The sequence below is a fragment of the Amblyomma americanum genome, chromosome 8 (genome assembly GCF_052857255.1).
Source record: "Amblyomma americanum isolate KBUSLIRL-KWMA chromosome 8, ASM5285725v1, whole genome shotgun sequence".
Taxonomy (NCBI): domain Eukaryota; kingdom Metazoa; phylum Arthropoda; class Arachnida; order Ixodida; family Ixodidae; genus Amblyomma; species Amblyomma americanum.
The window spans coordinates 16,331,648-16,344,366 of NC_135504.1; the positions used below are offsets into that span (position 1 = coordinate 16,331,648).

Consider the following 12,719-nt stretch of genomic DNA (forward strand, 5'->3'; position numbering starts at 1 on the left):
TTTACCATGGATAGTAGTAACCAACTTGCTCAGCTTTCCGTTCTTCAAATCAGCCTAGTTTGCTTTTTATGCTCGACCTCTTGAGCGCTTCCATGGTTGCTTTCTACCCATGGTAGCTCATTACGAAAGTCGAGTAAAAGTAACGCAAGCTAGAGGAGATTTTCCCTTCCCGCAGCCGGCAAAGTAGACGCCGGGCAGACTTGTCATGTTTTAGCTTCAAGGTTTGCAAATGCGGTGGTTGGTGGCGAAAAAAAAATATATGCGAAAAAATGACCATTTGTAAAGACCGTTAGTACAGCGTATTCTGTGAATGAACATGAGAAACAACAGAGCACATTCTTTCTAGGAGGAAAGAAACAACTGAAAAGTGCGTTATGTAGATATGTGCAACATACAACGATTAATTACCTGTATAAAGCTTGGTTTATGAAACAACAATGGCAGGCACGCTTCAAGGCATGCCGTCTGCAGCGCAGCACTTAGGGTATTGAGTTAAGCTCAAAATATGTGTAAGTTAAGCAGAACCCTTGTCCTCACCTTTCGTGACCTGCTGGTTTTAAAGGGGGCCGTAAAGCTCCACTATACCGCTGAGAAGCAAACCCCACTGCCTGGTGACTTGTGGCAAAGACGGCGCCTTTGCAGCATGCAGAGCAACTTTGGACTCACCTTGCTTTGTTCGCGCAGATACAGCAGCTCGAAAGACAGGAAGACAGAAAGTGAATTAAACCAAGAGTCTTCGCAAACTACTGAAAAAAATTAGGAGCTAATATTATGTTCCTGCTCTATTTAATGCGCTTAATGACGATCTATGCAATATTGAAAAAAAAAGAAAGCAATGATGCAATACATTAGGAAGTGGCGCTTGGCAACAATGCAAGACTGACATTTCTATGCGACGTTGCAGGCCTGAACCGTTGTGTATGTGTGCTTTCTTTTTTTTTGTATACCTCATGTGTCTGACCTCCTTTTCTGTGCCTATCGAGTATTACTGGTATTTTCCTTCTTGATCTGATTTTTTTTCCGGGCAGGACAGAATCCTGCTATCTGATCATTCCATAAAGTAATAATTCGGTTTAATCGATGATATATCCACCGAATGCCAGGTCAGCCAACAAGAACTATGTGCTTAGACTGACCAGCAGACTTCTGTTTATTAAAAAGTTGTGCATAAATTGTATTGTATTGTAGAAAGAAATGAGACACATGTGTGGTGTCGTCAGAGAGTACAAGCGGCTTTAATTTAATTAATTAGCACATTATGCTGGTTTTAAGTCATGAGCATGGACTGAAGATATGTCCGTGGGAGGCAGCGTCTATAGTAGCATGAATTGTTAAATATCGATGATCGTCGCTAAATGCTGCATTTCTCGTAATCTTTGACGCTCCTCAGCAGCAGCTTGTGAAGCAGGGCGTTCTTGAAACACAGAGTCTGTCCCCCTCTGTCGTACTGCGAGCGCTGAAAGAATACAATTCACGCATTAGACAGCGCACAACTGATTTTGCACGTGGTCAAAAATGGCTAATAATAATTACTAATAATTGGTTTTTGGGAAAAGGAAATGGCGTGGTATCTGTATCATATATCGTTGGACACGTGAACCGCGCCGTAAGGGAAAAGATAAAGAAGGGAGTGAAAGAAGAAAGGAAGAAAGAAGTCCCGTGGTGGAGGGCTGTGGAATAATTTCGGCCACCTGGGGATCTTTAACGTGCACTGACATCGCACAGCACACGAGCGCCTTAGCGTTTTGCCTTCATAAAAACGCAGCCGCCGCGGTCGGGTTCGAACGCAGGTACTCCGGATCAGTAGCCGAGCACGCTAACCACTGAGCCACCGCGGCAGGCCGTTTCCTTTGGCCTTTCTTTTGACCAAAAACCAATTTTAAATTTATTTTTTCACGCGACACACTTCTGGCCAGGGTTGCCTTGAGAAAGTATATGGCGGATACTGTTTACAGTACCATGCGATTCAAGGTTCCGACGCAGACGTAGCCCTTGGAGGTCTTCTCCGAAATGGCCCACTTGCTGTGGTCTTCCCTGTTGCTGATGTCCAGCTGCTGCTTCTTGCTCGTCTGGAAGCGCATCGCCTGCACGTTGCTCACCGTGTAGGTCTCGTTGCAGTGTGCTGGCACCTTGCCGCCTTCGCCGTTGCGCCACGTGGACGCAAAGAGGTTGGACTCCAGGTTACTGGCCACGACTGCAGAGTAGACGTCTGCGAGGTGCGAGAGTATGCCGTCAGAGTTTTGTAGCGAAAGCTACATTGGCCACCACGAACTCGCAGTTTTGTGGTGCTCGCAGTCCCACCGTGGCCGTACTCGCATTCCCACGTGACCAACCACGTGATTGGTCACGTGACAAACCGCGTGACGAACCACGTGACAAAAACTAGCCAGACAACCAGACTAACCTGGACTTGCAATCAAGATTAACTAAGGCTAACCAAGCTATGCCTTAGCTTTCGCTACGTATATCCTGGCATAGCCAAGCTAAGCCACTGCCATTTTTTTTATATTGCAGGGATTGGGTGATATTGCCCAATAGAAAGAAAGAAAACAACAGGACCTTGTCAAAAATACGGCAGCATGTTTTGTAGTGTTGTAACGACAGACTGCTCTAATGTTTTCCAGTATTTTTCTATCGTGCGCTAGCTTTTTGTGTAGTCTGTAGTTCTGTAGCAACATCTGTAGCACGCAAAATTCTGTTATTACTACACATGTTTTCGCACAAAAGCGTTAGGGGAAACCTGTTGCGACTGCAGAAAATTTTTCTGTTGTGTTTTTCAGCGCTTCGAGTTCGCATCGGATGCTAAGAAGGGTTTAGCCTTAAACTATATGCGGCAGCATATAGTTTAAGCCAGTAGTCAAAATATTTTATTCTTGCTCTCGTTCCCGTGCAGCAGTTCAGTATTTTTGTGCGCAGTAGAGATCACGGTTTTTTGTATTTTGTATGCATTTTCTTTGCATGCTTGCAAAAGGGAAGGCTTTGTTTCCTTTAATTGACATGAATTACTTTTCGAAATGGCCACAAGTTAATGACGCTTGCGCCTGAATGAAGTACTGGCCTACGGGTACGGGTCCAAACAGTGCTGGACACACTTTTATTGTGTTTTCTTGGATAAATAAAGAATTTGAATTCGTCAAAAAGAGGAATAACAAATTGTTGTTCAACCAGGCGCTCACCAGTAGCTTTACCAAAACCCATCATTGTGCCTGGGCATTACTGTTGCATGTGAAACTTAGTTCACCTCTAGCGCGAAAAAAAAAGTAACTGCGCACCGCTAATAGGAAGAATATGAACTTCCTCGCAGGGCATTAGGAACTAGAGATTCTCCTGACTCCCCAATCAGCTACGGTTTCGTCAGAATACCTTAATATGTGCCTCAAAAAGGTACGCTCTCGATGATATAAAGTTTCGTAGCTACAAAATCCGACAGTTACGTCGGCTCTTCTTTCTGAAACTCCCATTCCTTCTGCTACTGCAACACGACCCAGTTTTGACCACAGTGTTCTTTTTACATTTATGTTATCGCAGATTAGATAAACGGCTTCCGCACCATTGATTCCGCATTCCCAGCCGAAATTGACAGCATTGTCGGTCCAAAGATACGAGTGAAATTTACTTCCGACTTTCATTATGAGATAGTTTTTTATAGCCTTGGAAGGCAGTTTTCGTCGCGACAAATCTGGTTGTGACGTGACGGCAGGCTTCTGCGCATTGCTGCAGAAGGTGCTGTGATCACGCGCTCAAGTTTCACAATCCTACAAGAATATTTTCTCGCAACAAAAAATTAGCTGCAGTTTAACTACTGCTGAACCTGGTTAGAGAGCGAAAGCTGTGGTGTGTCGGGCAACTAGACGCGGCTTGGCGTCTGTAACGTTGAGTGCGTTCTGCACACTGGATAGGCAGCGTGCCCACCCTGCCACGCGGGGAGGTGGCAGTTAATTTAATGATTCATCGCGAGAGGTTGTTCACCCAATGAACGCTGCGGCCTATTCTACCGTCCTCTACCGGCAAATCGAAAGGTCAAAGGTCATGTGGTGCGACACTTTGGCGGACCACATATTGTAAGACCTATGCCACACTTGACCTCTGGCTCATTTGATGGTCAACCGGCAACGCACGCAGAAATCGGCTTTACCTAGCGTAGTGAAGCTCTCTCTCTCTTAAAAAAAATGTCATGCTCTATTTCTCCGATGGGAACTATAAGTCTAGCCCTTCAATGGGCCGCACGTGTGAACTTCCCTGCACATCATGACATGGAAGTTTGGTATATCCATTGCGCTTCGAGCAACACACCTCTCCTGTAGCGTCCGTGCTTGGCGAAGCTAACGTAGGCGTTGTGAGAGACATCCTTGAGAGAAGCCGTCAGAACCCAGGGGGAGCTCTTGATGAACTTCCGCGCCAGCAGGAGATTCAGGGCCGGGTGCGTTTTGCGAAGAGACGCCGGCGCGTAACTGTCGTAGATGTTGGGGTACTGAAGCCTCAGGTGTGTAGCTGCAAATGCGGTACGCAAGAAGTTCATCACCACAGTAGCATTAGTGTTAGTGAAATCACAGCAGCAGACCTGACGGCACATCTTACCGATGGTTTCCAGCTGACTTGTGGGGAAAGTGACGCATAGCACGTTCTGTCCATTGTCGCGTCCGTTCGATGGGTAAACATAAATTCCCTTGTGTAGCGCATAGGGAAATTTGGGTACGCTGTGAATTATCCAGACGCCGGACTCATGGTCGAAAATGAACAGGCCTAGAACGTCAAAGAAAAAAAGAAACAGTGTGAGAGCGTCAAGTTTGCTGGCGCTAGTTTGCAGATAAAAGGAGTGTATGTTCAGGTTTTATCACAGCAGCTGTTGGAAGGATCTGGGCTCTGAGTCTAATCCCTCTGCCACTTATGTTTTCACAGCGGCTAGTATGCGGGTGCAAATACCGTAGCACCGAACTGCTTGCCCTCCAGCCTTTCGAATGTTGTCGGTATAGCGCACACCCTTGCGTTTTCTCTCTAGCCAACTCCTCTACCCCCCCCCCCCTCCCCCCCTCCCCCCCTTCCCGCCCCCTCAACTTCTTTAGAGACGTAGAGTTGTTGCCCAACAATTCCCAATTGACCGAAGCACCCGTCTTCGGGCCTGAAAGCGTTATAACGTAAATTTATATAATCCGAGAAAGTTATAAAAAGTGCAGCTGAAATCATTTAATGGCGAAGAGGCATGAGGTAAATAGCGAGATTCCACCCTTATAAACTCCTGTGCAGAGAACAAATTCATATAGGCTGCTCGAAAAGACCATGTTCACAGTAGCACTATCAGACCAGATTACACCGATTCATGCCAGCCACACTAGGCTATCTCGGATTGGGAACGCAATACTGTCGCCTCCTTTCTGACGGAGAGGACAATAGAGTACATATCATCCTTGTTTGGAGCGTATTAATTCTGCGACAGAAGGGTTATTGATTGCCAGTTAATCATTCGTGAATAAAGGGTGTTATCAGCGCTCACACTCATACCTTTGGTGTGTCCATTGCTTGTCTTCTGGTCTTCGTGATGGTACGGGGGATCGTCATTGTAAACTGCGTAAGTGATGTTCTGCATGGAAACAGGAGCAAAGCTTAATGGTTTTATTTAACATCTCGTCAGGCTTATCTTCATGGGTTATCTTCATTTTCTTGTGTGTTCGGTTGCCCAAGAAAGAGGCTCAAGATACTATAAACTCAAAAAGAAAGAAATTAAGTACAGTTCGAGTTGTGCTACGCGAAAAAAAGGGGTCATTATGCGAGAAGTGAGGTTTTATGAAAACATCTACTGAAAGCCATGTTGTCAGGAACCCGATCAGCAGTGGGAAGGAGGCAGCACAAAAGTCCTACAACAGTTATGGAGAGCTAGCCATGCAACATATAGCTTTTCTAAGACATGCAATAGCATTCTATTCCTTGTAAATAGCCTGTGAGGTGTGCCCACATTTAAGCTTCGATATCCAGACTTTAAATTTACGTTCTTTTTTGAAACTGGAAACAGTTAACCCCCTCCCCCATTTATCGATCCCTTAACACAGAAATCTTAGCGCATGCGACAAGCTTCTTGGCTTTATTACAACTGAGCCTTTTCTTCCATTGTGACAAAGCTGTTTCTTACTATTAGCTTGGCTTCGTCCGAATGAATTTCCAATTTTGTTTCAGGAAATTGAAACACGCTGAGTCTTTTTCACTAACTTCTACGTTATATGCAAGACTTGGCAGTATGAAAGGATAAAGACTGAATTGTTATTTCTATGAGTATCAGCAGCATCTGGATGGACGACAGCGTTTTTACTTTTTGTTTTCAGAGGGAGTGAGTGCTGTTTTAACCAGAAATATCGTCCATCATATATATTCTTGGGCATGCTGGTGACAGCTGGCTGCAGTCAGCAGAACACTGAACCGAAATAAATAGTTTTAGCTGGCTTTATCAGCACAACAGCGTATGAGAAACGGCGGTCTACAAATTTGATTCTATCAATTGTACATTGTTCATGTTATTTGAACGCCCATATTTGTATGTAGTGTGTTCGACGATTCAAAGCGCCGCTATGCAAGTCTAGCAGTAAAACGTTTGCCTTTAAATAAAGTACGAAAGAGAAAAGGCAGTAGTAGGTTTATAGAATATTTTACAACTGGCATAGTGCACATTTCGGTTTGAAGTAGAAAGCGTTCAAGACGTGAAATTTTAACTCCGGTATTGCGTGCAGTTTTGGTTACAACTATACACAAACTTGATCATAAAAGGAGCTCCCGCCTTAGTTGACACAAAATATCAGCATTGTACTGAATACGCGGCGTCCTTCGAATTCGCACAACTCGAACTTTTTGCTACAGGAAGAAAGCATACCCAGACTGCTCTGTCACCACTGGATTGATTAACAGGATATATATATTCAGGTTTCGGTGACGTCGCTAGTTTTTTTCCTCTGTGTTATTAACTTTCGGTGACACCATGGTACCAGGCACGAAATGTGTGGACGTATGAGAATACCGGCTAGTGGCTGGCGTAGAAGAAGCGGCTCACTGTGTACTCTTAATGCCCCCCGCCTTACGCTTAAAGCATACTGCTTCGCGCGTTTCCTTTAGAGTGTGGTGAGCGAGGACATGTGGTTACACCTATAGGTGCTAAGTGTGAGTAGACGAACGTTGGATTTTTGCTTTGCCGTGATTGGAGCGATGGTGTTCGCCAGTGCGTTTCCTTCCTTGAAGATGTTGTGCGTGGAAATGCTCCAGTAAGGCGTGGAAGTCGGCGTCTTGGAGTCGATGTACACGAACTCTTCTCCGCTCGGAATGCTCACTTTGTCCTTACCGCGAGGGCCTCGAGGGAGTTTGTACATGAAGAACCTGCGAAAAAAAAAACAAAGAAGATTAATCGGAGCTTCAGCAGCCATTTTACGTATTTTTTTCTCAGGTGGCTTCTATACAGCGCATTCGGTCGCGTATGTATGTACTAATAAAGAACCTTTATTCACGATGGTCGTCCCACTCGTAGAGTATTATTTTTGATACGAGCACACGTAGCGTCATCTTGGTCGTTTGCTTCAACCATCGGGCCAAAGCTATTTCTGGCTACTGGCTTGGTTTAGACTGAATGAATCTCCAATTTTGTTTCAGGAAATCCAAACATGCTTAGCTTAGCTTTCCTCACTAACTGCTACGTGATCTAACGTCATCTAAAGGCTGCAGCATAGAGAAGCGAACAGCCATGAGCATGAAATCTTATGGTCACTATACTTGAACCGAAACGGCCTCCAAAAAGTTGCCCCCAGCATTTTAGTCAATCCGATCGTGACTTTGGTAAACAAACTGTTGATTCTATAATAAGGCTTCAAGTCTCCTGAGGGTGTAAAAGATAGAGATAGGTATTCCTACGTTGAAAATTGACGACACAGGAACCATCAGGGATAAACGCCTTCAAAGGAAACTGAGAATTTATTTGGTATTGTCCTATATAAACGTGATACACTGGTCAAGGCTTATGTCTGACCTAGAATGGAACTTACCCCCCCTCCCCCTCTCTCTCTCTTGGCCCAGTCAGTTCCTCATTCCCGGCTCATAGTTTGTTCTGTTCTTTTTGCCCAATTGCTTTTTTTAGCTTTTTTTACATCAGATTTATTTATTTTTTGCTTTCTCGAATATTTGCTGGCTTCTCCTGCAGTCTTTTTATTACTTAATACGCTTCTCTCCCATTTGTTTCATTCATTAATTTTGCTTGTTGGCAGTTTTTGATTTGCGACTGTTTTCTGTTTTTTATTGTGTTTCCCGACCCCTAATTCTGGTTATCACCTAAGCATCACCTACTTCCCATCATGTTCGGGTGTTGGGGGGAGGTGACCCTAGTCCATTACACAAGCAAGAAGACCCCGATGAACAACGAACGCGGTACACCTCCTGCCTAACCACCAGCTTTAGCACCGGCTACCTCCCTACCACCAGTTGCACCAAAGTTCACTACAGGATTTCGCCACCACAACGTATGGCTACGCAATCATAAGCTTTCTTGTGCTTACTGAAATTTCTGCTCAGAGGTTTGTTAACGTTACATACCGGTAGGTTTTTAAAACATTTATAGAGTTTTATTTCAAATACAATGAGATATACGTAAGTGCGGTCTATGCAGCTGAACTGTAGAGATAGAGAGAGAAACAGAAGGGCCGAAATCCAGGGAGGTTAATTAAGCGATGCCCACTAGGCTACACTACACGAGGAGAGACACAACAAGAACAACTACAACAACAATAACGTACGCAATGAAACGTAACTAAAAGTGATTAGATATTTTGGTTTTAGGGCACGAGGTTATATTAAAGAAATTTTAGGCCTTCAACATTGAAGGCGAGTGCTGTTTTTTTTATTTTCTGAGCTGGCCCTGTGCTTCTAAATACCGAGCGTCAAAAATACCCTTTTGTATGCTTGCTGAATTAGTTTTCCCGCAATGCACAAAACAAAAAAATGGCGTCGCTGTTGGCAAAAACGCATCTTCTTCTTCGATATGCTAAAATACACAAGCGACGTCTGTATTCTTTCCATTAAATAGGTAAGCGGCGCCTTTGCTACTTCTTTGAGCTTGTGGACCTTACATGTACGCAACAATTCTGGACACAAAATCATTTTTAAACGGGAACTTATTTATGAACGCAATTTTTCAGATCTTGTTTGATTTCACTATATCAGTCAATATATCCGGAGATTCCCCGTCGGCAGGCTTGCAATTTTTTGTTACTAGCGTTTTTGCTGTAGTCAAAAGAGTTCCCCATTGGTTTTTTATGGGAGTCTTAACTGTTCAATGCGATCAATGGAAACTGTAAAAGAATCATTTTGCTACATTTAGGAAGAATGGACTTTCACGATCAATATTTCTATAACAGTACCGCACAGTTTTTCTATATTCAAAAATATGGTCCAAGAATGTCGGACATGGAACATATATTATATCTATACTCAGAAATTCTGGACGAAATAATTTTTTAGCGGGGAACCGTTTATGAACTAAATTTTTTCATATAATGTGAGATTTCACTATAACAGTCAATATAACCGCAGATCACCTGACGGCAGTCTTGTATTTTTTTTCTATTCAAGTTTTTGCCGTCGTCAATAGCGTTCCCCTTTGGTTTTCCAAGGGAGTCTTAACTCTTCGATGCGACCGATGGAAACACTTAAAAAAAAGATTTTGCTACATATCTGAATAATGAACCAACAACTTCAATATTTTCATAAAAGTGTCTTACAAATTTCTAATTTTCAAAAATTTTTCCCGAGAAAGCTGAACATGCCTCTAGTGTCGCTCGCTCTGCCCAGTTAAAATGTTTCGTATGCAGTGGGCCATGAAGTGTTGCCTGCATTTATGCCGACTGAATAAAGCGGACCGAAGATGAGAGGTCGAAACATTGGCACTTACCAGTCGACGTTGGCATTTTTCTCGTTCTTGCAAGATATGGCCGCATCGGAGAGAGTTGCAAGCGAAGCTAACGCAAGCAGCAAACACGTCAGAATGAAGGTCCTCATATTTACAGGTGCGCTTCGAAAGGACGTGGGCTACGCGTCTCACTAAATCGTCCGCCCACTGCTGTTTGAATATAAGCTCGCGGATTGCTATCAGCCACCGCCTACCATTAAGTCCCAGCGACGGCCGCAATGAAGAAATTACTTCAGCTTCTTTTATATCTGTGAAACATCAGCCAGCAAACAATTGCACCGTATGTGCATAACGTCCGGGGAAGATATATTAGTCCCGCTTATCAGCTCCGATACACCCACAGTGCATATTGGAGCTCTGGAAATGGGGGTCCGTTTGAGGCCCTTGATCATTGAGGTTGCCCTATCTTAAATTGTTCCCATGAGCACTATCTCCTGGGAGTTATCGCGAGCACCTGCTTGTTGTTAGACCGATAATATAATTACTTAGTGCCAGCTCAGGGCCGAATGGTATTACAGTCACCACAGTGGGACCCTCAGGGGCCCAGAGCTGTATACTACCTTTTCACGTGTTAGCTCCATCTGAGCAGCCCATCTTAAGTATTCTTTTAATCACAGAGGTTATATGAACAATATGGGCTGCCTTCACTGAGTCTTTATTGGATGTAGAGAAGACAGCCCGTAAGGCTCAAATTGCGCCCGCATTGTTGGGCGTAGTGCGACTGGTTAAGTGCGTGTTAGAAGTTAGAAGTGCTAGAAGTGTGGCGGGCAGTCCAGTGCATCCCGTATGATTGCACAGTTATTCTTGCGAGCGCGCGGTCTGGTTATTTTGTACAACTTGCATGAGTGCGAGATCAAAACCGTGTAATTTTTGTATCAGAGTAAAGATGATAAAATGTGTTATGCATCTTTTATAACAGAAAGAAATTTACGAATTGAAAAAAAAACGCATACACGATATGATACAGGCACGTCGGAGTGGTCACTCGCGCTGAGCCCGACCTAAGATCGACCGTGGCATTGCATCAGTAACCCCATTTTTGCTCGCCACGTTTGATACCGCCTAGATACAGCATTTATGTTGCATCTGCCCTCGAGCAAAAGGCAAAAGACCGATGTCCGATGTGGAAAACATGCGCCACACCCGTTTTCCAGCCCCACAATGGCTGACGTGGGACCTAAAGCGGTTTTTTTGTGGGTAGTCCCAATTGGTCTTGACAAGGTCTATCCTGCATTGAGGCCACTTTTGTGTTGAGTTTGCTATCATATACCTCTCAAGGGGGATTATGCGGGAAGCATACGGGTATGCCTACTTTCCAGCCCTTCCACGGCCGATGTAAGACATTCAGTGATTTTGATTGGGCTTGCCCTTGCCGCATTTCTCCCAGCATGAAGCCAACATCTCTGTAAAGTATGCGCCCTTATGAAGCCGACGCGGGTCTTAAGCGGGCTAGATGTAAGAATGTGGGCTCAGTTAGTCGTTACAACGACCGTATGGGACCTTTGTAGGGTCAGTACGGTCAAGCGAGATTTGTGCTTGACTACTTATTTGACACATGGGACCGACGTAGGCTTAGAGGGGTTTCCCCAGCCCACTTGCCGATGTAGGACTCACAGCCGCCCGACATCGTGTTATACTTGGACAGTTACAGTGTTTGGCTGTGGTAAATGTTCGTTAAGCGATTGAAGCTTACTTAAATGCTTTGATGGCAAGTTTAGATCCTCGAGCCAGCCACGGAACATTCTGATGTCTATTTTTAGAAAGCTATGCCTCTCTTCCCTTGCTGGCAACTTCAACCGAAAACACTGTATAACGCCTGGAGTAATCTGTGGATGCACCACTCTTGCGAGCTATCCTAGCTCCTTCATTGCTAGTTTACTTTTCTCGAAGCTCGGCTTCGGTCTTCGGCCGTTCGGATGACGCAGTTGTTTCGCATTTTCTAAGTTTTACCTTTTTTTCTGATAACGACATGTTAAGCTGTACACATTGACCTAATCTTCTGGCGCAAGATTTGCTTATTTTCCTTCATCCAACACACGCGGCACAAAAACAAATACATGATCTCTTTAGGCTGTGGTCGTTTCGTGTAGAAAGATTTTCTCTTGACTGACGTTCGTGTGTCCTAAGCTTTTTAAATATTGATTTTCTTTAGTTTTTCCTTTTTGAGTCGCAAACTGTAATGTTATGTATGACCTGATTTTACCTTTAACCACATAAAGCTATGACTAGTTATTCTGTCGATAACTCCTGCTTTCTTCAAAGCGCTCTTTTCTGTAACGCTCTTTATGTTGTTCTTTTTGTAATTAGAAGAGAGAGAGAGAGAGCGCGCTCCCTGTTTTACAGATGCAAAGATGGGAGCTAGTTGGTAATAAAGTCCCTTGCGGCTACAATCACACACGTACACTTATTCCGCTACCTTTAATTCAGGTTTGAGCACACTTCTGCAATTCTGAGCTTCAACCAAGATCGCTAGCACTATATATTGCCTGGATTTATCGTTCAAAGTTCCACTCCTTCGATGTTATCCTGGAATTGGCGGGTTGTTTCACTGAGACATATCTGGTATGATAGAATCTGAATAAGCATTTTTGATTTTTTTTTGGCCAAAAAAGCCGCCGCACCCTTAGTAACACTCCCGCGAAGAAAGGAGAGTGAATCAAAATTAAACACGCAAAATGTTCGGTCTTGCTGCCAAACGCCGTCGCAGCCAGCTATCCCCCCTCCCCCCTCCCCCCTCCCCCAAGCTATCCCCCGCTTTCACAGCGCTTTTGCAGTGAAATCACTGCCTAAA

General features: G+C 44.3%; 1 protein-coding gene across 1 annotated transcript; it reads right to left on the minus strand.

Moving 5' to 3' along the window:
- Positions 1-1,216: 1,216 nt before the first annotated feature.
- On the minus strand, positions 1,217-10,150 carry LOC144100978 (plancitoxin-1-like). Its single transcript, XM_077633938.1, has 7 exons — positions 9,911-10,150; positions 7,155-7,353; positions 5,500-5,578; positions 4,579-4,743; positions 4,294-4,491; positions 1,959-2,209; positions 1,217-1,456 (listed from the first exon to the last, which is right to left on the minus strand). Exons 1-7 carry the CDS (start codon positions 10,015-10,017, stop codon positions 1,352-1,354), a joined length of 1,104 nt encoding a protein of 367 aa, XP_077490064.1. The 5' UTR covers positions 10,018-10,150; the 3' UTR covers positions 1,217-1,351.
- Positions 10,151-12,719: the final 2,569 nt, after the last annotated feature.

Coding starts and splice junctions, on each gene's coding strand:
- LOC144100978 (XM_077633938.1), bottom strand. CDS start 10,017: ATGAGGACCTTCATTCTGACGTGTTTGCTGCTTGCGTTAGCTTCGCTT. Junction 4,744..5,499: donor AAGCAATGGACACACCAAAG/GTATGAGTGTGA, acceptor TTGACGTTCTAG/GCCTGTTCATTTTCGACCAT. Junction 1,457..1,958: donor TCGGAACCTTGAATCGCATG/GTACTGTAAACA, acceptor GTATTCTTTCAG/CGCTCGCAGTACGACAGAGG.